This window comes from Pristis pectinata, chromosome 12, assembly GCF_009764475.1.
Source record: "Pristis pectinata isolate sPriPec2 chromosome 12, sPriPec2.1.pri, whole genome shotgun sequence".
NCBI classification, from domain to species: domain Eukaryota; kingdom Metazoa; phylum Chordata; class Chondrichthyes; order Rhinopristiformes; family Pristidae; genus Pristis; species Pristis pectinata.
In genome coordinates, this window is record NC_067416.1 from 721,348 (window position 1) to 744,553 (window position 23,206).

The following is a 23,206-nucleotide window of genomic DNA, read 5'->3' on the forward strand; positions in this document are numbered from 1 at the left end:
CCTGGATTAGAGAGTATTAGCTATAAGGAGAGGCTGGACAAACTTGGGTTGTTTTCTCTGGAGCATCAGAGGCTGAGTGATGACCTGACAGAAGTTTATAAAATTAAGAGGGGCACATATTCAGGCCATTAATTGGATATTAAAGAAATCAAGGTACAGTATGTGGGAATAGTGCTGGGAAGTGGTTCAGCCATGATCTTATTGAATGGTGGAGCAGGATCAAAGGGCTAAATGGCCTATTCCTGCTTCTATTTCTCATGTTCTTTTACCAGCAGGTCAGAAGGTGGAAAGCAAGGTCACAGAGAGGACGACGTACAGGAATGATTATTACTCTGGAATGAAAAACATCACACAAAATCAAAAGAATATTACTGGGAATTACAAGATGACATTAATAAACTGGGCATGGGATTGGAATATTGATTTCTGCACATATAATTGTGAGATGCTGCATCTTGCTGAGAAATATGCAAGGTCACATTTCTTTAAAAGAAGGAATTCAGGATAGGTACAGGAACAAAGATCTGAGATCACAAACGCACAAATTACTAAAGATACCAACACAGATTGTTAAGTCCCGAAAAAAAGCAAGGTGAAGCACGGAGGTTCCTGTCTAGAAGATGGTGCGTGAAAACAAGAGTTCTTAATTGAAGTTATACTAAACCTCCATTAGACCACACCTGGAGCACAGTTCCAGTTGCCATGTTACAAGAAATGTAGAGATATTGGAGAGGATACAACAGTAGAAATGGAGGGTTCTCCCTGTCAGGAAAGGACATCTGTGGCTCTTTCCTCTTGAACAGAGAAGGCCAGGGCATGAGTTGAAGAGGCTGCCAATGTTGTATTAAATATTGATAGGAGAGTGAGAGAGAGGGAATTTCCAAACAGATAGAGGCTGTTTATGTAGGATGTCACTGATGAATCCAGCAGGAACTTCAGAGGAATGTTAGTGAGCAGAGAGAACATGGGACATTCCAGTGTAGGACTTTCTGCATGTGAACCATTAAATACTTGGCACAAAGCAGCAGAGTGGTTTTGTACATTTTATGATCTTGAAGTGTAGTTGAAATTCAGTTAAACAGATCAAACTGAGAAAATGGAATAGATAAAACTATTTTCAGCACATGGTAAACATGAAGCTTTTAAACATTATTCACATTGCCACCAGCAAGCTATTATCTCTTGCCCATTCCTGATTAACTCTGATCTGAGTAACTTACCTGCCACTGCAGAAGACAGCTTTTCTTTTAGTTTTTCATTTGTGGATCAGCCTATATTACCCACCCCCGATTGTTACTGAGAAAGTGGCAGTGAGGTGACTCCTTGAACCACCCAGTCCTTCAGGTGAATGTGCTCCCACAGTGCTGTTGGGAGGGGTTTCCAGGATTTAGACCCAGCAACCATGAGGAATGGCGAGATGTTTCAGCCAGGATGGTGTGCCATTGGGATGGGGACCTGGTGCAACCGTGCGCAGCAAAGCAACCACTTGGCTGGCACCCCATCCACACCCTGAACTTCACCCCTCCACTGCCCATGCACTGTGTGGCACCTACAAAACGCATGGCACTTACTTGCCCAGGGTACTTCAACAGCACCTCCCAAACCCAACTGCTTCCACCGAGGAGGAAAAGGGCAGCGGGTACACGGACCACAGCATTTCAAGGAAGTGGTTCACTAACACCTTCTCACGGGGCAATAAACACTGGCCTTGACAAGGACGCCCATACCCTGGGAATGAATATTAATGAAGCCCCGTCGGACACAGGTTGGGTGTGCACACACCGACACTGGAAGCCCGATGCTGCCTAGGATTACCTTCAGTTTCCGTTGCAGTGGTCTGCTCTGTATCACAGCCACGGTCACCAACACTATCACACTAACCAGCAACAGGATGGCGATGAAAAAAATCGGGTGCTTGCGCCACTTGTTCTGTCTTATTCCTGTAAATAGAGGAAGAAAGATTAACAGAAGTGATAATGAATTAGTAGATTCCCCGAGTAACCCACCCAGGTCTGGAATGGTCCTGATGGCTCTTCCTTCCCCTGGTAGATTCCTGCCTCTTGAACAGTAGTCCAGTCATAGAGTAATACAGCATGGAAACAGACCCTTTGGCCCAATCTGTCTATGCTGACCAAGGTGTCTTCCTGAGCTAGTTCCATTAGCCCTTGTTTGGCCCATATCCCTCTGAAACTTTCCTGCCCATATACCTGTACAAATGTCCTTTAAACATTGTAATTGTACCTGCCTCTACCTCTGGCAGCTCGTTCCATACACCCACTACCCCCTATGTACAAAAGTTTCCCCCCGGTCCCCTTTAATCTTTCCCCTCTCACCTTAGTTCTATATCCTCTAGTTTTAGACTCACCTACCCTGGGAAAAGACTGTGACCATTCACCTTATCGATGCCCCTCAGGATTTTATAAACCTCTATAAGGTCACTTCTCAGCCTCCCTGCGCGCCAAAGAAAAAAACCCCAGCCTATCTGGTCTCTCCTTATAACTCAGGCCCTCTCAGCCTTGTATCATCCTTGTGAATTTTTTCTGCACACTTTCCAGCTCAATGACACCCTTTCTATAGATAGGCAACCTGAAATGTACACAATGCTCCAAGTGTGGTCTCACCAACATCTTGTACAGTGTAATTCCTGTACTCAGTGCCCTGAGTGATGTGGGCAAGTGTGCCTTCACCACCATCTACCTGTGTCACCACTTATAAGTGGCCCTAGGTCTCTCTGTTCTACAACAATCTCCAGGGCCCTGCCATTTACTGAGTAGTAGAAGTGACCCCCTCACAGAACTTGTGGAGACAAATTCCCATCTTTACATCACAGACGCTCACTATTCGGATATGTCACACTACAAACACACTGAATGGGATAGGCTCAGAGCAGACCTGGCAGCTCAGAATGGGGCACCACTGTGGATTAGCGGCAGCGGAAATGTCCACCGCCACACTGTAACCCCGTGGCTTAGCGCATATCTCAGTCTGCCATTACTGCCAAACCAGGGGATGGAGTGTGGTTCACTGAGGGGTGCACAGGGACATGCAGGGAACTGAACCTGTCCAAGTGGCTTTTAAAAGTTTGGTGGTGTTTAAGAGACTTTTAGATAGACACGTGAATATGAAGGGAACAGAGGGATACGGATGATACACAGGAAGAGGACATTTAGTTTAAATTAGCATCAAGATCGGCACAACATCATGGGCCGAATGGCCTGTCCAGTGACATACTGCTCTATGTTCTAAATGTTGTTAATGTACCTGCCTCAACCATTTCCCCTAGCAGTTCATTCCATATACATACCACCCTCTGCATAAAAAAATTGCCCCTCAATTTCCTACTAAATCTTTTCCTTCTCACCTTAAACCTATGCCCTCTAGTTCTTGATTCCCCAACCCTGGGAAAAAGACTGAGTGCATTCACCCTGTCTATAACCTGGGTTCAATTCCGCCACTGTCTGTAGGGAGTTTGTACATTCTCCCCGTGTCTGCGTGGGTTTCCTCCCACATTCCAAAGACGTACAGGTTAGGAGCTGTGGGCGTGCTATGAACACTCTACGCAAAGGTGTTTCGATGTACATGTGACTAATAAATCTTATCTAGATGTTTATTTATTAGTCACATGTACCTCGAAACACACAGTGAAATGCATCTGTTTGCATTACTGGGAGTGTTCTGGGGGCAGCCCACAAGTGTCACCATGCTTCCAGTGCCAACATAGCACGCCCACAACTTCCTAACCTGTACGTCTGTGGAATGTGAGAGGAAACCAGGGCACCTGGAGGAAACCCACGCAGACTCGGGGAGAACTTACAAACTCCTTACAGACAGCGGCCGGAATTGAACCCGGGTCGCTGGTGCTGTAATAGTGTTACGCTAACTGCTACACTACCGTGCCTGCTTATCTTATTAAAAGAAATCACTTCTCAGTCTCCTATGCTTCAAGGAAAAAGTCCTAGCCTGTCCAACCTCTCCCTAAAACTCAGTGCCTCGAGTCACCACAATATTCCTCCTAAATCTTTTCTGTACTCTTTCCAGTTTAATAACATCTTTCCGACAGCAGGACGACCAAACCCGAACACAATACTGCAATTGTGGCCTCACCAGTGCCCTGTACAACCGCACCATGACCTCCCAACCTTTATACTCAATGTCCTGACTGATGAAGGCCAGCTGCCAAGAGCCGCCTTCACCACCCTGTCTACCTGTGACTCCACTTTCAGTGAATCGTGTACCTGAACTCCAAGGTCTCTCTGCTCTACAACACTCCCCAGGGCCCTGCCTTTAACTGTGAAAGTCCTACCTCATGAGGTGTGATCCCAGTGAAACTGCAACACAGGATTACACACAGCTTCACGGGCGGGTCTGAGTGAACTCACAACCAACCGAGCAGAACAGCAGTCCCGCCAAATATCGGTAGGGACGGTGGTGGAGGAGTCAGCAGCTCCCTGGGGATTCCCACAACATCCCGGAGTCCGGCGGTGGGGGACCAGTGAGTGGGTGCCGAAGGCTGAAGCAGGGCTCCCCCAGACAGATCCTTTCCTCCGCCAGCTGAACGAGGGGGAGAGTGCGGGCAGGGCGGGGCAGGACACCCCGCGGGCGTCCCCCGGCCTCACCAAGGTGCAGCCGCCGCGGGGAGGACAGGGTTAACGGCGGGGTTAATGGTCATCTGCGCCGTGTGCCCACACTCACCGCCGGGACCACGCCCGCCCTCCGCCCGCTCCTCCGGTCCGCCAGCCATCCCCGGCCGGGGGGGAGGCGGGCACGCGCGCGCGCTCCCGCTCCGGCCGCGCGCCCCACTGCTCGCTCCACCTCCTGGGGCGCGCGTCACCCCAAGCCGGACCGCAGCCGCGGTCTGTTCTCCGTCCGGGGCCGGGGCATCGCAGGGGACCCGCTGGGCACGGCCGGCCTGGCGCCGTCCCAACACAGTGGTGGGATCCTAGGGTGCGACACAAGGGTAGGGGGTCCAAAACCAGGGGCATAGGTGTAGGGTGAGAGGGGCAAGGGGACCTGAGGGGTGACTATTTCACGCAGAGGGTGGAGAGTATGTGGAAGGAGCTGCCCGAGGGAGTGGTTGAGGCAGGTACAATGAAGCCCCTGGATAGGTACAGGGAGGGGCGGGCTTGGAGGGATATGGGCCGAACGCAGGAAATTGGGACGCTGCGTGGGTACTGTGGTCAGCATGGACTGGTTGGGCCGAAGGGCCTGTGTCCGTGCTGTATTGCTCTGTGACTCTCAGGGTATCCCTGAGGAGCCACACAAAGGTGCTGTACAGAGAGATGCAGCGGTCAATGCTGCCAGTTCACATCTCCTGCCCCATGGGTCAAATCTGGCCTTCAGTGCTGTCTATGTGGAGTTTGCATGTTCTCCCTGGGGGACTGTGTGGGTCTCCCTTTAAATAGGGACTGTGAACTGCCCCTTGTGTAGGCAAATGAATGGGATGTGGAGTTGCAGGGCTACGGAGAAATATGGGATTGCTTTGCTGGGAGCTAGCATGAACCCACTGGCTGAATGGCCTCCTGTGTCATGGCATTGGGGCTAAAATACAGGCAGGGATAGGGGACTAGCTAACTAATGAGAGTTGGGATAAATGGGTCATTGGTGAGCTGTGACTAATGAAGTGCTGCTCATCCAGCTAATGCCTGGACTGGGTGTTCTGTAGTCGGAGTCATTTGTGATACAAAGTAGGAATGCAAGTTGTGAGGAGCAAAGGGATAGAGGCAGGTTAAGTATGAATTCGGCAGAGGGAGTGTAATGTGGGAAAATGTGGAGTCTGCGGACAATTCTATAAATAGGATGAGATTGGGGAAACTGGTGCAGGGGACCTAGGGCTTTAGTACATGAAATGGATGAAGTTACAGCCAGTCATTAGCACGTGGTGGTACGTTGGTCTTTGTTGCAAGCTGATGAGTATGAAAGTACAAAGCCCTGCTGCCACGGTACGGAGACTGGTGTGACCACAGCTGCAGCAATGCAGACAGTTTTACTGACTCTGGTGGGCTCCACTGCACTGTAGACAGTCCACAGGAGATTCATCAGCTTGATTCCCAGGATGCATGGTGTAGATCTTATTGACAATGTTCTGAGGGAGAGGGTAGAACAAGAGCAGGGTTTCAGAACAAGATCAGCCATGGGGATGGAGGTGAGGAGGAATTTTCACTCAATGGGTTGTGAATCTTTGAAATTCTCTGCCCCAGGGGCTGTGGAGGCTCACAGGAAGTCACAGAAGGTTCATTCCACTGTATCTGTGCTGATTGAGGAAAGATCATTCCCGCCTTCTGGTACAGGTCATGGCTCCAAGTCCACACCCAGGCATCTCTGCCTCTCCCACCTCTCAGGCAGAGTCTGAGACCACCCTCTGGGAGCAAAAAATTTCCTCTTCTGCCCTCTAATCCTTCCACCAATTACTCTACGTTATGCTCCCTGGTTTCTGACTCCTCTGCCAGGGAGAAAGGTTCTTCTATACATTCTAAACAGGGTGCTCATAATTTTATACACCCTCAGTCCAGTCTCCCCTCAGTACTGTCTGTTCCAAAAGAAGCAATCCGAGCTAATTTCCTCATAGCTATAATTAATCAAGTCCTGAATCATCCTCTCCAGCACAATGGCATTGTCCAGTAATGTGGAGACTACAGTACTCAGGCTGTGCCCCAGTACTACTGTACACAGTTCTAGCTTCATCTCCTAGCCCTTGTACTGTACCTCAGCCAACTAAGGAAAGCACTCCATGTACTGTTAAACCACCTTTTGTTACCTTGTGGCCTTTAAGGAAGAGTGTATGTACTGTCCAAGGTCCGTCTTCTTCTGTGTCATTCAATATCCTCCCTGTTTATTATTCATTTCTCAGGATGTGGGTGTTGCTGGCAAGGTCAGATTTTATTGCCAGTCCCTAATTGCCCTTGATAAGCTGTTGGTGAGCCATCTTGAACCATTGAGGTCCTTCTGGTGAAGGTGCTCCCACAGTGCTACTTGGGAGGGAGTTCGAGGATTTAGACCCAGTGACAATGAAAGAGCAGAGATATATTTCTGAATCATAGTCATAGACTCACACAGCACAGAAACAGGCCCTTTGGCCCAACTGGTCCATGCTAACCAAGATGCCATCTAAGCCAGTCCCATTTGCCCACATTTGGCCCATATCCCTCTAGACCTTTCCTATCCATGTACCTGTCCAAGTGTCCTTTAAATATTGTAATTGTACCCACCTCAACCACTTCCTCTGGCAGCTTGTTCCACATACCCACCACCCTCTGTGTGAAAAGCTTGCCCCTTTAAATCTTTCCCCTTTCACCTTAAACCTATGCCTTCCAGTTTTAGATTCCCTTTCCCTGGGAAGAAGACTGTGTGCATTCATCCTAGGAGGAATATTCTCTCCTGGCAATGTTCTCATAAATTTCCTTTGCAGTTTTTCCAGCTTAATGATCTCTCCTAATACAGATTTACAAGGATGTTGCCAGGACCTGAGGGAGTGAGATATGGAGAGAGGTTGAGCAGGTTGGGGCTGTTTTCATTGGAGCGTAGAAGAATGAGGGGTGATCTTATAGAGGTGTATAAAATCATGAGGGGCATAGATATGGTCAATACACAATAGGATGTAATCAATTTACCTCAGAGGAAACAGCTTCCAATTTTGCCTGAAAAAGAGGCATGTCCACAGACTGAAACATTTCCAGTTTCAGTAAAGGAGCACGAAATGAATTGATAAGGAAGGAGAAAGTAGAATACGAGAGTGAACCATAAAAGGACTACAAAAGTTTAACCAGATATGCGAGAATGAAATGATTAGCAAAAGTTGTTGTTCCCTCACATTGTGAGATGGGGCTCTCCTAAACCCCAGAGAGCTGTGGAGGCAATCATTGAATATATTTCTGATGAGACTGATGGATGTTTGAACTGTAAGGGTCCAGAGAATATGGGGAGAGTTTGGGGAAGTGGCGCCAAGGTCCAGATTGGACGGACCATTGTCTCATTGAATGGTGGAGCAGCTTGAAGGACAATTGGCTAACTCTCGTTTCTTTTCTGATGTTCTTCTGTAAATTAAATTGGAGAATAACAAAATGGTAGTGAAATTAAACAAACATTTTTGGTCTGTCACATTCTAAATACTGTATTAAAGAACATCAGGTTTTGAGGGAATGAACTAGAAGAAACTAGCATTTGTGAAAACAATAGCACTGAAGAGTTAATGACACTGAGAGGGATGGACCCCCTGGGGTATTGTGTGGGGTCTGCTCTCCTTTCCCAAGGAAGGATATACTTGTGACGGAGGGATTGCAGAGAAGGTCCACTAGATTGACTCCTGGGACGGTGGGTTTGTTGATTAGGGAGAGATTAAGCAGACAGGGCCTGTGCTCTCTTGACCAGAACAATGAGGTGATCTCATTGAAGAGTATAAAACACTGACAAGACTTGACAGGCTTGTGGTAGGGGTGGGCTTTCCCCAGGTGGGGGTCACAGCCAAGACTGCAACTAAAGTGAAATTCTTGACCTGGAGGCAGTGAATCTTTGGAATTCGTTACCCAAGGGAGTGTGGAGGCTCAGTCCCTGAGATTGACGGCTTTTAGCTGTTACTGCAGAGAAGTGGTGCTGAGGTCAAAGATCAGCCATGATCAGCACGAGGGGCTGAGCGGCCTCCCCCCACTTCCATTTCTGATATTCTAAGGGGCCTTGTAGATGGTGGGAAGGTTTAGAGATACCGAGCCTCTGACCAGCCATAGTATTTACATTTCTGATCAGTGTTGACTCCTGGCATGTAGGTGGTGGAGGAGTCAGTGGTGGCAGTGGCACTGCACAGCAAGGGTAGGTAGTTAGACATGTTGGCGATGGTCACTGCCTCACACTCTGTAGTGCAAACATTACTTGCTTCTCAGCTCATGTCTGATTTTGCCCAGGTCTTGCTGCTTTGTTTCCTGAGAAGATGCAAATGAAATTGAACGTTGTTCAATCATCAACGAACATTCCCACTTCTAAACATGATAGTGGGAAGGTTATTGATGAAGCAGCAGAAGGTTGGTCAGTCTATAACTGCAGTGATGTCCTGGTCTGGGATGATGGACCAACAACAACCAAACCATCTTCCTTATGCAAGGTTTGGCTCCAGTTATTTTCCCCTTGACTCCCACTGACTTCAGCTTTACCAGGGCTGGATGTTCTGCGGCCTTTGCCATATCCACTGCTCTCAGCCACTTCTTGCTATCACCCGGAGTGAATGGAGTTGTCTGCGGTGGTCTGTGATGGTGATATCCCAGGTGGCTACAGGTTAACTGCTGCCCAGCCACTGGCCTGTGTACTCTGGTAAAGTCAGCGGGTCAGACAGTACAGTCCTGATGCAGGGTCTCCACATGAAATGTCGACCATCCCTTTCCCTCCCCAGACGCTGCTCGACCCACTGAGTTACTCCAGATCCCAGTGTGTGCGGTCCTGTGGGTCTCTGTTCACTTATTGTGTGTCTCCATTGTCAGATCACTCATCCTAAAGACAACAGGTTTTGCGTATTTGAAAAAAATGTCAGAAGATGTTAATGATTATTTGGAATAATTCTGCTGGGCAAACAGCAGAGTTGAGAGAGGGTGTGCATCTAATTCTCTCTCCATCAGGAGGGAAACTCTGCCCTCTGAACACGTCGCAGGCAACCCCGGGGTGATTCAGACAGAGATGATTCCCATCTGACCCTGGCACCATACAGACCAAATACCACTGCACGTCACAGAGCATTTAAATGGTCAGATCAGGAATTCCCCCCAGCTGGCCCTATTCCACTTCCCCAGCACAGCTTGGACTCACTTCAAACAATACCTCCAGTCCCCAACGGAAAAACAACATTCCTTCTCTCTGATGTTTCCACATTACATCAGTTCTTCGGGCGCAATCAACAGTTATTGTAAACCAGAAACACAGGAAATGAAGCTAAACAAGCCCAGGGAAGCCCAGACCATGTCCTAGCTGAGGAACAGCCAGAGTCCATTCATCAACCACTGCACATTCAAACAACCCAACAGCTGGAGCACAGCAAATTAAAACTTTTCCCGTTCGTTAAATCCAACCCAAAAGTGCAATTAGGTTCAACATTCCTGGGAATAGTTCCAGGAACCCTTTCAGGCTCGAGTTCCAGTTGGTTCATGCACTGCCCCAGATGTGAACACCCCATCTGGAGCCCGAGGTCAGGTGAACTAGAGGTTGCAACATAAGTGTTCAGGGATCCTTCACTCTCATTCTCTTTCCAGTATTCCTGTTGAGTTTGTTTGGTGCCCGACTTCAGATCTCAGCAAATGGCAGTGCAACAATGTCCTTCTCATCTCCCCTCTGGGCCCATCCAGTGCACCATTGAACCCCCACTGGACCAACACTGTCCTCCTCCTCTCCCTCTGGGCCCATCTGCGCACCATCGAACCCTCACTGGATCTTTGTCGGTTGGGACTGACCAGCCTCTCTGTCCATCCTAAACCTCCCTCCCAGACCCCATCTTTGAAAATAACTGATGCTCCCTCACAGCTCACAGCCCCACCTTTAACATTGCACAACACAATCATCCTTCCCAGCACCCCCTTGTACACCCACCCACCTAGCAATCCCAGCTCCCAATCTGCATTCCCAATGATCCCTTCCTGAGCTTCCCTTATCATTGTACACCCCAGTGTCTCCGTACTCCAGTACACTGGGTACACTGGGCCCAGTGTCTCTGTACTCCCCAGTACACTGGGTACACTGGCCACAGTGTCTCCTTACTCCAGTACACTGGGTACACTGGTCACAATGTCTCTGTACTCCAGTACACTGGGTACACTGGCCACAAAGTCTCTGTACTCCAGTACACTGGGTACACTGGCCACAATGTCTCTGTACTCCAGTGCACTGGGTACACTGGGCCCAGTGTCTCCGTATGCCCCAGTACACTGGGTACACTGGCCACAGTGTCTCCTTACTCCAGTACAATGGGTACACTGGGCCCAGTGTCTCTGTACCCCCAGTATACAGGGTACACTGGCCACAGTGTCTCCATACTCCAGTACACTGGGTACACTGGGCCCAGTGTCTCTGTACTCCAGTACACTGGGTACACTGGGCCACAGTGTCTGCTTACTCCAGTACACTGGGCAGTAGTACTGGGCGGTAGTGGGCAGGCACGGTAGCTGTTAGCGTAACGCTTTACAGCGCCAGCGACCTGGGTTCAATTCCGGCTGCTGTCTGTAAGGAGTTTGTACGTTCTCCCCATGTCTGCGTGGGTTTCCTCCGGGTGCTCCGGTTTCCTCCCACATTCCAAAGACGTACGGGTTAGGAAGTTGTGGGCATGCTATGTTGGTGCCGGAATCGTGGCAACACTTGCGGGCTGCCCCCAGAACACTCTATACAAAAAATGCATTTCACTGTGTGTTTCGATGTACTTGTGACAAATAAAGATACCTTATCTTATCAGTGTCTCCGTACCCCCAGTATACCGGGTACACTGGCCACAGTGTCTCCGTACTCCAGTACACTGGGCCCAGTGTCTCCGTACCTCCGTGGGTACAGAGCGATGATGTACAATGTGGGACTCAGTGCCGTCACTGTCGACGTTTGTTGCGGGTTTGAGCTGATTCACTGGCAGAGTGTCTGCAGACAGAGTAGTACAGGGACCTGACTAATAGTGACTGTTCGTGGCAGGGTTAGGCTCCACTGCCATCCTGACAATCACAGCCATTCCTCATAACTGATGTGTTCCAACTTGTTGGCAGCTCAGGAGCCTGAAGGAACAATGTCTCCAGCACCTGACCTCTCACACAGTTCCAAAGGCCTCACACGTCTGACATCACTAACGTCTGGGAACGCGGACAGCTACGCAGTCCTGTGCCCCCCCATCGCACGGCCAAAACACCACCTGCAGTCTGCACTATGCAGCACCACAGACATTTACACACTAACACATACAGCATATACACAGTCACACATCAAACACGCACCCAAGACACAGATAAATACAGTCAAAACAAGCACATCAAGTACATGTTCACACACAGCCACACATGTATACAGACAGAACACACACAGCCACACATGTATACAGACAGAACACACACACACACACACACACACACACACACACACACACACACACACAGAGCCAGGGTGGACGAGAACAACAGAATTTCTCGTATGCAGAGGAAGATTGGTGTGTTAATGCCGGAAATGCAGCAGTTTAATATAAAAACTCAAAGCAACTTGGAAGGTAAATGAAATGTTGTCTTTTAATGCGAAAGTAAAGAAACCCTGGTACAGCGGTGGAAGGTGCTTGCGAGACCCACTCAGAGCAGTGTACTGATGGGTCGCTGTATTTAAGGAGAGATATTGTGCCTTGGAAACTGTGTGGTTTTACTTCCTATGGTGAGGGGCTAGCAGAAGAGGTGGCTGAGCAGAATGGCCTGTTCTCTGTGGTTGCGAGGAGGGTGATTTCACTGAAACTAAAGATTGTGGGAGGGGTTGACAGGGTGGGTACCAAGGATCCTTTCCTCGGGCTGGGAGTGTGGACCCGGGGAACAGTGTCAGAGCGCCTCAGACTGTTAGCTGAAGATGCACATTTTGGAATGCTCATTCAGTCGTTGAGGGTGTTTTCACCCAGAGGGTGGGGCCTGGGACTCACTGCCTGAGAGGGTGGGAGAGGCAGGACCCTCCCCACTGGGAAACAGTCCCTGGGTGTGGGCTTGGAGCCGGGAACTGTAGGGTGAGGAACCCAGTGTGGGGAAAGTGGGGTCAATGCAATTATGTCCATTGTCTGTAAGCATGGGCTTGATGGGCCAAATGGCCTCCTTCTATGCTGGGATATTTCTGTGATTTAGATACACACACTCACACACACGTGTATACACACACACACACACACACACACGTGTATACACACATGTACACACATACATGTATAGACACACACACACACACAGAGTACATCTCCACAGATGTGAGTTTGAATCCCATCATGAAGCTTAAACTTAAACTAAAAGCTGGAACTGAAGCTGGTGTCAGTGACAGTGACCAAGTGGAGAATGGGTAAATCATCTGCTTCACTCACCCCCTCAGGACACAGGCCCTGCCTGGACGAAACGTGACAACATACCCACAAATGGTTAACTCTTTACTGACCAGTTCAGGAGCTGGGCGGGGATGCCAATAAGTGCTGGCTGTGAATGATTCAGAACTGTTAATGAAGAAACACCTCTCTGTACATCCACAAGCCTGGGTTGACCCACACCAGCTGACTTCCATCACCTCACACGTTGTGAACAAAGTCTCCCCTCAGTAAAGCTGTGGAGGGAGAGGGGTTTGCGATGGCAGAAACAATATGAGGAGGAACCTCTCCACCTGGTTGCGTCTGAAATTCCCAGCTGGCAGAGACCAGGTTCAACTGTCACTATCAAAAGGCAATCAGGTGAGCTCTGGAGCTCAGGCTTGGAAAGGAACACACTGTCACTCTACAAAGGGCTGGCACCTGGTTGATGGGCCAAAAGGCCTCCTGTTGCATCGATTGCAACACAGCAACTAACCTGAGCAGAACCACATGCCATCCACCCCACCTCAGTACCGTCCCTCCCTCAGTACCGCCCCTTTTTTTAAAATATAAACATCAATTAGCTAAAAGCACTACAAAAGGACAACTAGTGTCAAAATACTACAACTAATACAGAAAAAGAAGAAAACAAACTAAGATTCTACATAACTATAGCAATAATGCTAACTAACACCCGCGACTCAGTACCGTCCCTTTTTTTATGTAAATAAACGTCTATCAACTAAAAGCTCTACAAAAGGACGACCAGTGTCAACACTCTACATCTGATAAAGAAAAGAAGAAACAACTAAGCAGCTACATACTAAAGTAAAAGAATGCGAACTGATACCCGTGAAACACACGCACAACACTACATCTGCTAACACCACACTTCAGATAAGAATCGCATTTGTACCATCCAAGGACACACGTGATCCTGAGGGTCCCACCGCGGAACTCAACCAGGGTGCCCGCGGAGACCACGTGCTCCCTCTCCAAAGACACCCGCGTGCGCACGTAAGCACGGAAGATGGGCAGGCAGGCAGACCGGCCGGAACCCTCGGCTGCCCGCCACCTGGACCCGTGGATGGTCAGCTTGGCCAGGCCCAGCAGAAGACCCACCAGGAGATCCTCTGCGCGACCCGCCCCGGGCCACACCAGGTGACCGTAGATCAGCAGCGTCGGGCTGAAGTGCAGCCAGAACTGGAGCAGCTGCCCCTTCAGATACGCAAAGAGGGGCTGCAACCTCTCACACTCCACACACACATGGTACACCGTCTCCTCCTGGCCGCAGAAGTGTCAGGCGGCCTCAGTACCACCCTTTTTTTTTAACAAAACATTTATTAGTTAAAAGCACTACAAAAGACAACAAATATCAAATGTATACATCTTATACAGAAAGGATCATCTAATCAACTACATAACTTCAGAGATTATTGTAAACTAACGCCCGCAAAAACACACATACGACACTACACCCGCTACCGCAACACACAATACTCCAGATCAAAATTGCATTGGTGCCGTCCACACCACACACGATCTCTTGAGGAGCCCACCGAGTGCAGAACTCAGCCAGGGTGCCCGCGGAGACCGCGTGCTCCCTCTCCAAAGACAGCCGCGCACGCACTTAAGCATGGAAGACAGGCAGGCAGGCGGACTGGCCGGGACCCTCGGTCGCCTGCCACTGCGTCCCGTGGATGGTCAGCTTGGCCAGGCCCAGCAGAAGACCCACCAGGAGATTTCCCGCACGACTCACCGCGCCCCACCACACCGGGTGATCAGTACAGCCCCTTTTGTTTTTACAAAACGTTTATTCGCTAAAAGCACTACAAAAAAACTACCAATATCAAATACAGTACAGCTAATACAGAAAGAAACAACTAAGCAAACTAATACCCATGAAACACATACAACACTACACCAGCTACCGCAACACACAACTCTTCAGATCAGAATCACATTGGAACTGTCCACGACACACGCGATCCCAAGGGGCCCACTGAGCACGGAACTCACACAGGGTGCCCGTGGAGACTGTGTGCTCCCTTTCCAAAGACACCCGTGCGCGCACGTAAGCACGGAAGATGGACAGGCAGGCCGACCTGCCGGGATCCTCGGCTGCCCGTCGCCGTGTCCGTGGATAGCCAGCTTGGCCAGGCCTAGCAGAAGACCCAACAGGAGATCCCCCACACGACCTGCCGCCCACCACCACACCGGGTGATCAGTATCACCCCTTTTTCTGTACAAAATGTGTATTTGCTAAAAGCACTACAAAAGCAATCAATATCAAATACTGTACATCTAATACAGAAAGAAACAACCAGTCAAAACTAATACCCGCGCAACACTACGCCCGCCACCGCAACACTTCATATCAAAATTGCATCAGAACCGTCCACGACACACGCAGTCCCCTGAGGGGCCCACCGAGCGCAGAACTCGGCCAGGGTGCCCGCGGAGACCGTGTGCTCCTGTTCCAAAGAAACCCACGCGCACACGTAAGCGCAGAAGATGGGCAGGCAGGCCGACCAGCCGGAACCCTCAGCCGCCCGACAGTACCGCCCTTTTTTTACATATATAAAACATTTATTAGTTAAAAGCATAACAGAAGACTACAAATATCAAATGTATACATCTAATACAGAAAGGATCATCTAATCAACTACAGAACTTCAGAGAATTCTGTAAATTAACACCCGCGAAAACACACATACGACACTACACCCGCTACCGCAACACTCAATACTTCATATCAAAATCGTATTGGTGTCGTCCACGACACATGCAATCTCTTGAGGAGCCCACCGAGTGCGGAACTCAGCCAGGGTGCCCGCGGAGACCATGTGATCCTTCTCCAAAGACACCCGTGCACGCACGTATGCATGGAAGACGGGCAGGCAGGCCGACCAGCCGGAACCCTCGGCCGCCCGACAGTACTGCCCCTTTTTTTTGTACAAAACGTTTATTCGTTAAAAAAGACACTACAAAAACAACCAACAGCAAACACGCTACTTCGAGTACAGAAAGAAACAACCCGGCCGAAACCAATACCCGCGCAACACTACGCCCGCAACCGCAAAACGCACGAACAGTACCGCCCCCCCACAGTGGGACCCTCCCTCAGTACTGCCCCTTTTTTTATAATAATAAACGTTTATTCACTAAAAGCACTGCAAAAGACAACCAGTGTCAATACACTTCATCTAAGACAGAAATCAGTACTGCCCCTCCCACAGTGTGACCCTCCCTCAGAACCGCCCCTCCCTCACTGCTGCACTGCAGACTCTGTTTGGTGCTCACATTCCCGGTGTGGGACGAGGCCACAACCTCTGACACAGGGCTGGGTTTGGTGACTGTAGAGTGAGAGACCCTCACACCACACACACCAAACAGGATACAGGCTGTGGGGAGGTAACCAAAGTCCTTTCCTCTGGCAACCACAGCTCAGTTTATTTTATCAGAAACAGCTATGTTTACATACTCCTTTTTACCTTAATTGGATAGAAATACTTTTGCCATGTGTAATGTTGTTTTGTTTTTGCAAAGAATTTTCATCAAACCCCACTTGGGAGGTTTCTGCCTGTCCTGGCAGTTAAACTTGATTTGGGATTTGTGTGGGCCAGCTGCAGTCACACAGGGGATCGAACTGTGAGTGCGTGGTGCAGACTTCACTGTGTCCTGTGGTGACCCCGAGCTGGATGGGAGCAGAGCACCGATACTGACCGTAGGTGGGGACGTACCACACTGTAGTGACCAGATCCATGTTACGTACATGTACCACAGACTGTAGGATGAGCAGGACTGATAACCAGGTTCTTTCCTGTGATCAGGCGGAGTGTCTCTCCCATAACCACAGTCTCAGTTTCACTGTTCCTTGCTTCACTGCTGCAGTCCTCAGCCTTTGCAGCAGGCGGTGAAGTGATCAGTTGGACAGTGGGACTTGCAGGCCTGATGTCAGGCTGATCTGGTCCTCAGAAGAGGGACACTGTTCAGGTGCAGCGAGACTTTGGTCTGTGTGCCTGGGATCATCTCCTCTCTAATGCTGCTGTTCTTCCTGCTGAGCAGAGAAAGCCTTGGTACAACACAGCAAGGTGACAGAAGTCAGCCTCGCCTTGATCAGCAATATCCAGTTTTCCACCAATTGATTAAATCTGCAGCACTGCCATCCTCATGGACACTTGGATCTAATTGCAGACTCACCACACAAGATCCATTGTGTACACATGCCATGATCTGCTTGGGTTGTTCAAGGACTGCTGAGCGGAGGTGATGGACACCATTAGTGGTTCCTTAAGCAAGCTGTCAAAGTCTGGCTCTTTGCTTGGCTGGTGAGAGAGGCCCTTCCTGTCATATCTTTCATGCACAGCTGAGGCCTTATCATTGAGGCAGGCAGCCATTGAGGTGGATGCACTGGGGACCTCCCCCATGTGCTAACATACAGATCTGCTGAGAATGTCTGGCCGGAGATGGAGTGGTATTTGTTGAGGAATCTCCTGCCTTGTGTACACTGGACCCTTGTTCTGCAGGCTGTTCAGGGGACACACAATGAGACAAATGCCAACTACTGGTGAAAGATTCCTCCTGTCCTGCCCAAGGCACACTGATCTTTGAATGCAAGGAGCTGCCTGTGCCCAAATGTTGTGGACTGGTACATCCCATGGTCCAGAATTATACTTCAGCCAACTGTGTAATGGTGTTGGAAAGCCCTCGGTGTCACCATGAGAATCACCGTGAGGGCTCAGGTCAAAGTGCATTACCTTAACAACCTCCCATGTGTCACCAACCTCTTGAAATGTGGAAGGAACTGGAGAGAGTGTAGAGCAGAGTCACCAGGATGTTGCATGGATTTTACTCATGGGGGAGAGACTGGATCAGCTGAGCTTGTTTTCCCTGGAGTGAAGGAGTCAGAATCTTTTTCCCCGTGGTAGGGATATCAAAAACAAGAGGGCATCAGTTAGTGGAAGGAGTTTTAAAGGTGATTTGAGGGGAATGTTATTTTTATACACAGAGAGTTATAGAGTCATGAAGCCATACGGCACAGAAACAAGCCCTTCGGCCCAACTGGTCCACACTGACTGAGATGCCCATCTAAGCTAGCCCCACTTGCCCACGTTTGACCCAGATCCTTCTAAACCTTTCCTATCCATTTACCTGCCCAAGTATCTTTTAAATGTTGTTAATGTACCTGCTTCAACCACTTCCTCTGGCAGCTCGTTCCAATGAAGACAGCTCAAACTCTCTCCATAACTCAGTCCCTCTAGTCCCAGCAACTTCCTTATAAATTTTCTCTGCGCTCTTTCCAGTTTAATGGCATCGTTCCTATAGCAGGGTGACCAAAACTGAAGACAACACTCTAAATGTGGCCTCACCAACATCTTGTACAACTGCAGCAGAAGATCCCAACTTCGATACTCAATGCCCTGACTGATGAAGACCAGCGTGCCAAAAGCTTTCTTCACCACCTAGGCTACCTGTGACATCACTTTCAAGGAACCATGTACTTGTACTCCTGGGTCCCTCTGTTCTACAACACTCTCCAGGCCCTACCGTTGACTGTGAAAGTCCTACCCTCATTTGTCTTCCCAAAATGCAATACTTTGGGCATCCAAATTTAATTTCATTTGCCATTCCACAGCCCACTTACCCAGCTGATCAAGATCCCTCTTAAATCCTGATAACCACCTTCACTGTCAACACCACCACCTATTTTATGTCATCTGTAAACTTACTGAACATGCCGTCTACATTCTCATTCAAGTCATGGATATAGATGACAAACAACAATGGGCCCAGCACCAACCCAGCACAGCACGAGTCATGGGCCTCCAGTCTGAGAAACAACCTTCCACCATCTCCCTCTGCTTCCTACCATGAAGTCAATTATGTATCCAATTAGCCAGCTCTCTCTGGAGCAGCCTACCATACAGAACTTTATCAAGGGCCTTACTGAAGTCCATATAGACTACGTCTACCACCCTAGTCTCATCGACCTACTTGGTTATTTCTTCAAAAAAAATCAATCAAATTCCTGAGCCATGATCTCCCACACACAAGTCCATGTTGACTATCCCTAATCAACCCCTGTCTTTCCAGAATGGATGATATCTGGAACTCACTGCCAGAGGTGGCAGAATCAGATACAATCACTGTGTTTAAGAGGCATTTAGACCGACACTTAAATAGGCAAGGCATCAGGGGATACAGTCCTAATGTGGACAAGAGATGCAAAAAAAGGTTGGCGTTGATATGATGGGCTTATTTCTGTGCTGTACAATCACATGACTAGGCTCTAGGCAGTGTGCTTCTCCTCTTTAAGAGGGCTTTTAGCAAAATAGAGGCACGCTTTACTTCTGGATGGCTGACAGCCTGTCCCCTTCAAAGCTCAGTCAGTGCTGGAACTGTGCAGCAGGTCGGGCAGTGACTGAGACACTGTGTCACATTTCAGACAGGTCATTTCTGGTCCAACCTGCAGCCTCAGGCAGGTCATAACCTGGTGCCACAGAGACAGTTCCCATCTCACCCCTTGGAGCCACTGCTCCTCTATAGTGTTGGTGTTTCGCTTGTCCACATTGGAACACCAGGCTGAGTTCCAATCTGCACTTTCACAGTGAGCTCGAATTTTCTGTTATTTTTGTGAGTGGTTCCTTTCCTGCACCTCAAGGCCAACGAGCGGAGAGACCAGTGAGTTCTGAGGTGGAATGGCTCCCACCGGTTGTGGGGTGGACCAGTCCAGGGTAGAACAGCTCCCAGCAGCTGCTCAGGATACCTGGGTCAGGGCCTTGTCAGTGCCAACCACGAGGTAAGGCTGGTCCTGTAGCCCAGATCTCTCTTCCTCACTCCACTGTCCCCTTCACTCAGATACTTTGCTCCGATTGAGTAAGAGATCAACTGATTGAAGGGGATCTCAGGGTGCTGAGTAACTGGTTAGTCGGGATGTACCACGGGTTCTGGGACTCAGCAGACAACAGGGAGACCTCAGTGGGAGAACAATAGAGGGGAAGTCTGACAGGATATCCTGTTGCTCCCATCTCAGTCAGCAGTGAGGATCGGCAGTGAGAAGGAGGAAGTTTAAATGGATGGGAAAACTGGTGACAAAAGCAGGAGGGAAGTGATGGGCTTCATCAGTGGTTCACTGATCTCAATGTTCCACTCACTGCCAGTCTCCCACCTCCTGTGCATCAGGGCAGATTCTCACAGGAAGCCATCGACTGTTATATGCAGCGCTGCAGGTCACAGTCAATGGGCAGCAGAACAAACACTTGTTCCAGCCAGCCAGGGCTGGCAGGCAAGCATTACAGGAAGGCCACAGTTCAAAACCACAGTGGCTCTGAAGAAAGGCGATGCGTTTCTGACACGTTCACTGTTGCATCATTACCAGAGAGAGAATGAGTCAGGGCCTGGAGGGCTGACCACCAACTGCTCATTGCAAAAACTGATTGGGGTGCAGGAAGTACGAATGAAGATCGCTCTTTCAGCAGTGAGAAACAGTGAGGCCCTGGCCACAGGACAGACGGTCTCATGGCCAGGTGCTGCCCTGTACAAGGTGCAGTGGACACTCACTCAGGAATTGGCACCAAGACGAGACTATCTTGTCCCCCACACCCTCGGGCATTCCTCTACCTCAACCTTCAAAATATAGTCAAAGACCCTGCATCCATCCTTTGAGAAAGAGTTCCAAAGACTCAGAAAACCTAGAAAATATTTCACCTCATCCACCAGAAATGGATGGCTCCTTATTCTGAAACAACAACCCCTAGTTCTAGATACCCCACCAGGAGAAATGCCCGCTCAGTATCTGCCCTGTCCACCTCCCTCAGCATCTCAGAGCATAGGGAAGGTGGGTAGTAGAACCTGTTCCCCATTACAGAGATGTCTAACCTGAGAGGGAAGAGGTTCAAGGTGAGGAGTAACAGGGATCTGAGGAAAGACGCTCCCCCCCAGAGGGTGGTTGGAATCTGCCAGGGCAGGGCAGTGAACGCACTGCCTGAGGCAGAGAATCTTCAACATTTAGAAGTTATCTGGATGAGCACTGGAATTGCCAAGACAGAGAAGGTTATGGATGAAGTGCTGGTAAATGATGTGAGAACAGATGATTGCCATGCGCAGGGGTAGGGGTTATTCCGCACTGACTATCATTTCAAAAACATCACCCCTCATTCCTGTAAACACCACACAGCCCGGCTGCAACAACTGCATTGGTTTCTCTGAGACGCTTACATTTACAAGTGGTTAGTTTCAGTTGAAAGCTTGGGTTCTGGAGCTGCCACTCAACTCGTCGTGCAAGGTGACTGCTGCACGCACCCTGCACACATGATGCAGACCTGTTTCCTTCTGCAGAACCCACCTGCACCAGGAGTGGTGACAACAGCAGTGACATGAACACCAGTCGCCCCCAGAGACTGCTGGCCCCCCCCTCACACAGCTGCCTGATCACATGACAACACTGCTCCTGCACTGTGGTTGGTCAAGGCTGAGTCCTGGTGAAGGTGCCCCCCCGTGCCGTTGGGGAGGGAGTTCCAGGGTTTAGGCCCAGTGGTGATATTTCTAAGGCTCAATTGTGAGCAAACTGCAGGTGGTGGTGTTCCCCTGCACTTGCCCTTGTCCTTCCTGACCTGACCACCCTCTCTTCAACCCTTTCACCCTAGGAATAAGCCTTGTGAATGTTTTCTAAACCACCTTCACCACAAGTACATCCTTCCTTCAATAAGTAACTGTATGCAGTACTCCTGATGTAACCTTACACTGACCTGTAAAAACTGTATCACTTTATACTCTGTACTCCTTGCAATATAGGCCAATATGCCATGAACATTCCCAATTACTTGCTGTACCCACAGTCTGTGTTCCTTACACTGCGACGTGCAGGTTCTTTGTACTACAACATGTTGTCGTCTCACTCCTGTCACCTAATAATTTATCTGTTTTTCCTCTGAAGGGCACAACCTCACATTTTCCAACATTATAGAACACAGTACAGTACAGCACAGGAACAGGCCCTTCGGCCCATCATGTCTGCAACAAACATGATGACAAATTTAACTAAATCCCTTCTGCCTGCACATGGTCCACATCCTTCCCTTCCCTGCAAGTTCATGTGTCTGTCTAACTGCCTCTGAAACCCCTCTATCGTATCTGCCTCCACCCCCACCCCTGGTAACGCCTTCCAGGCACCCACCACTCTAAAAAACTTGCCCCGCACATCTCCTTTAAACTTTCACCCCTCACCTTAAGTGCATGCCCTCTGGTACTTGACATTTCTACCCTGGAGAAAGACCTTGACTGTCTACCCTATTTATGCCTCTCATAATTTTATAAATCACCCTCCATCTGCCAGCTCCCCGGCCACACTCAACCCACCTCAGCTCTCCTCAGACCCTGTGCTCTGCACAACACACTGACCCACCTGCCTCTGTAGCAACAACACTCACTTCTTTCACCAGTGATTAGTAAAGATCAGTGAGAGAGAGATCCAGCACGGAAACAGGCCCTTCAGCCCACCAACTGCATGCCAACCATCAACCACCCGTTTACACTAATCCTACATTAATCCTATTTTTTAAATTCTCATCAACTCCCCCAGTCTCCCACTCACCTGCACACTGGGGTCAATTTACATTGTCTAATTAACCAAGTTATTCTGACACTGGGGAACAAACCAAATTCTGAAAAAAACAATTAAACCTGGGACCCCTGCTGTCACGTTGTTTTCATTGAGTAGGCACCTGAGTATCAGGGCTGAAAGTTCAGTCTACGTTTGCTAAATTTGCATCAACATACAAAATTTCTTCCAGGAACTTTTCATTGGACAATCAGGACTCCTGTTACAAAAAAACCCATGGGCTCATTCGAATCAGCACATTTCTAATCACAGAACAGTACACCACAAGAACAGGAGTCTGTGCCAACCACCATGCCAAATTGCACTAATTCCAGTGCCTGTTTACGCGCCTGTTTAAATATTCCTTAAACGTTGCTACTGTATCTGCTTCCAGCACCTCCCCTGGCAGCCTGTTCCTGGAACCTACCACTCTCTGCGTAAAAAAACTTTCCCCTTCCCACCTTAGACCTATGCCCTTTAGTATTTGGCATCTGCATCCGATCTATGCGTCTCATGATTTTCTATACTGTTATTAGGGTCCTGTGCTATTATGCCCTTAACCCACTAACAGTTTGTAGCCTGGAAGAAGC

General features: G+C 49.2%; 1 protein-coding gene across 4 annotated transcripts in view; it reads right to left on the reverse strand.

Moving 5' to 3' along the window:
* entpd1 (ectonucleoside triphosphate diphosphohydrolase 1) overlaps positions 1-23,206 on the reverse strand; it is a 45,627-nt gene that overhangs the window by 20,281 nt on the left and 2,140 nt on the right. For 2 of the 4 annotated variants that reach the window (XM_052027268.1, XM_052027266.1), the window contains exons 2-4: positions 5,992-8,030; positions 4,693-4,939; positions 1,816-1,940 (exon numbers count right to left, since the gene is read on the reverse strand). In XM_052027268.1, the coding sequence (XP_051883228.1) occupies positions 1,816-1,940; positions 4,693-4,939; positions 5,992-6,132 (513 nt within the window). In that variant the 5' untranslated portion in view covers positions 6,133-8,030. The remainder of the gene's footprint in view (positions 1-1,815; positions 1,941-4,692; positions 4,940-5,991; positions 8,031-23,206) is intronic. The other 2 variants (XM_052027267.1, XM_052027269.1) reach the window with 2 other exon arrangements.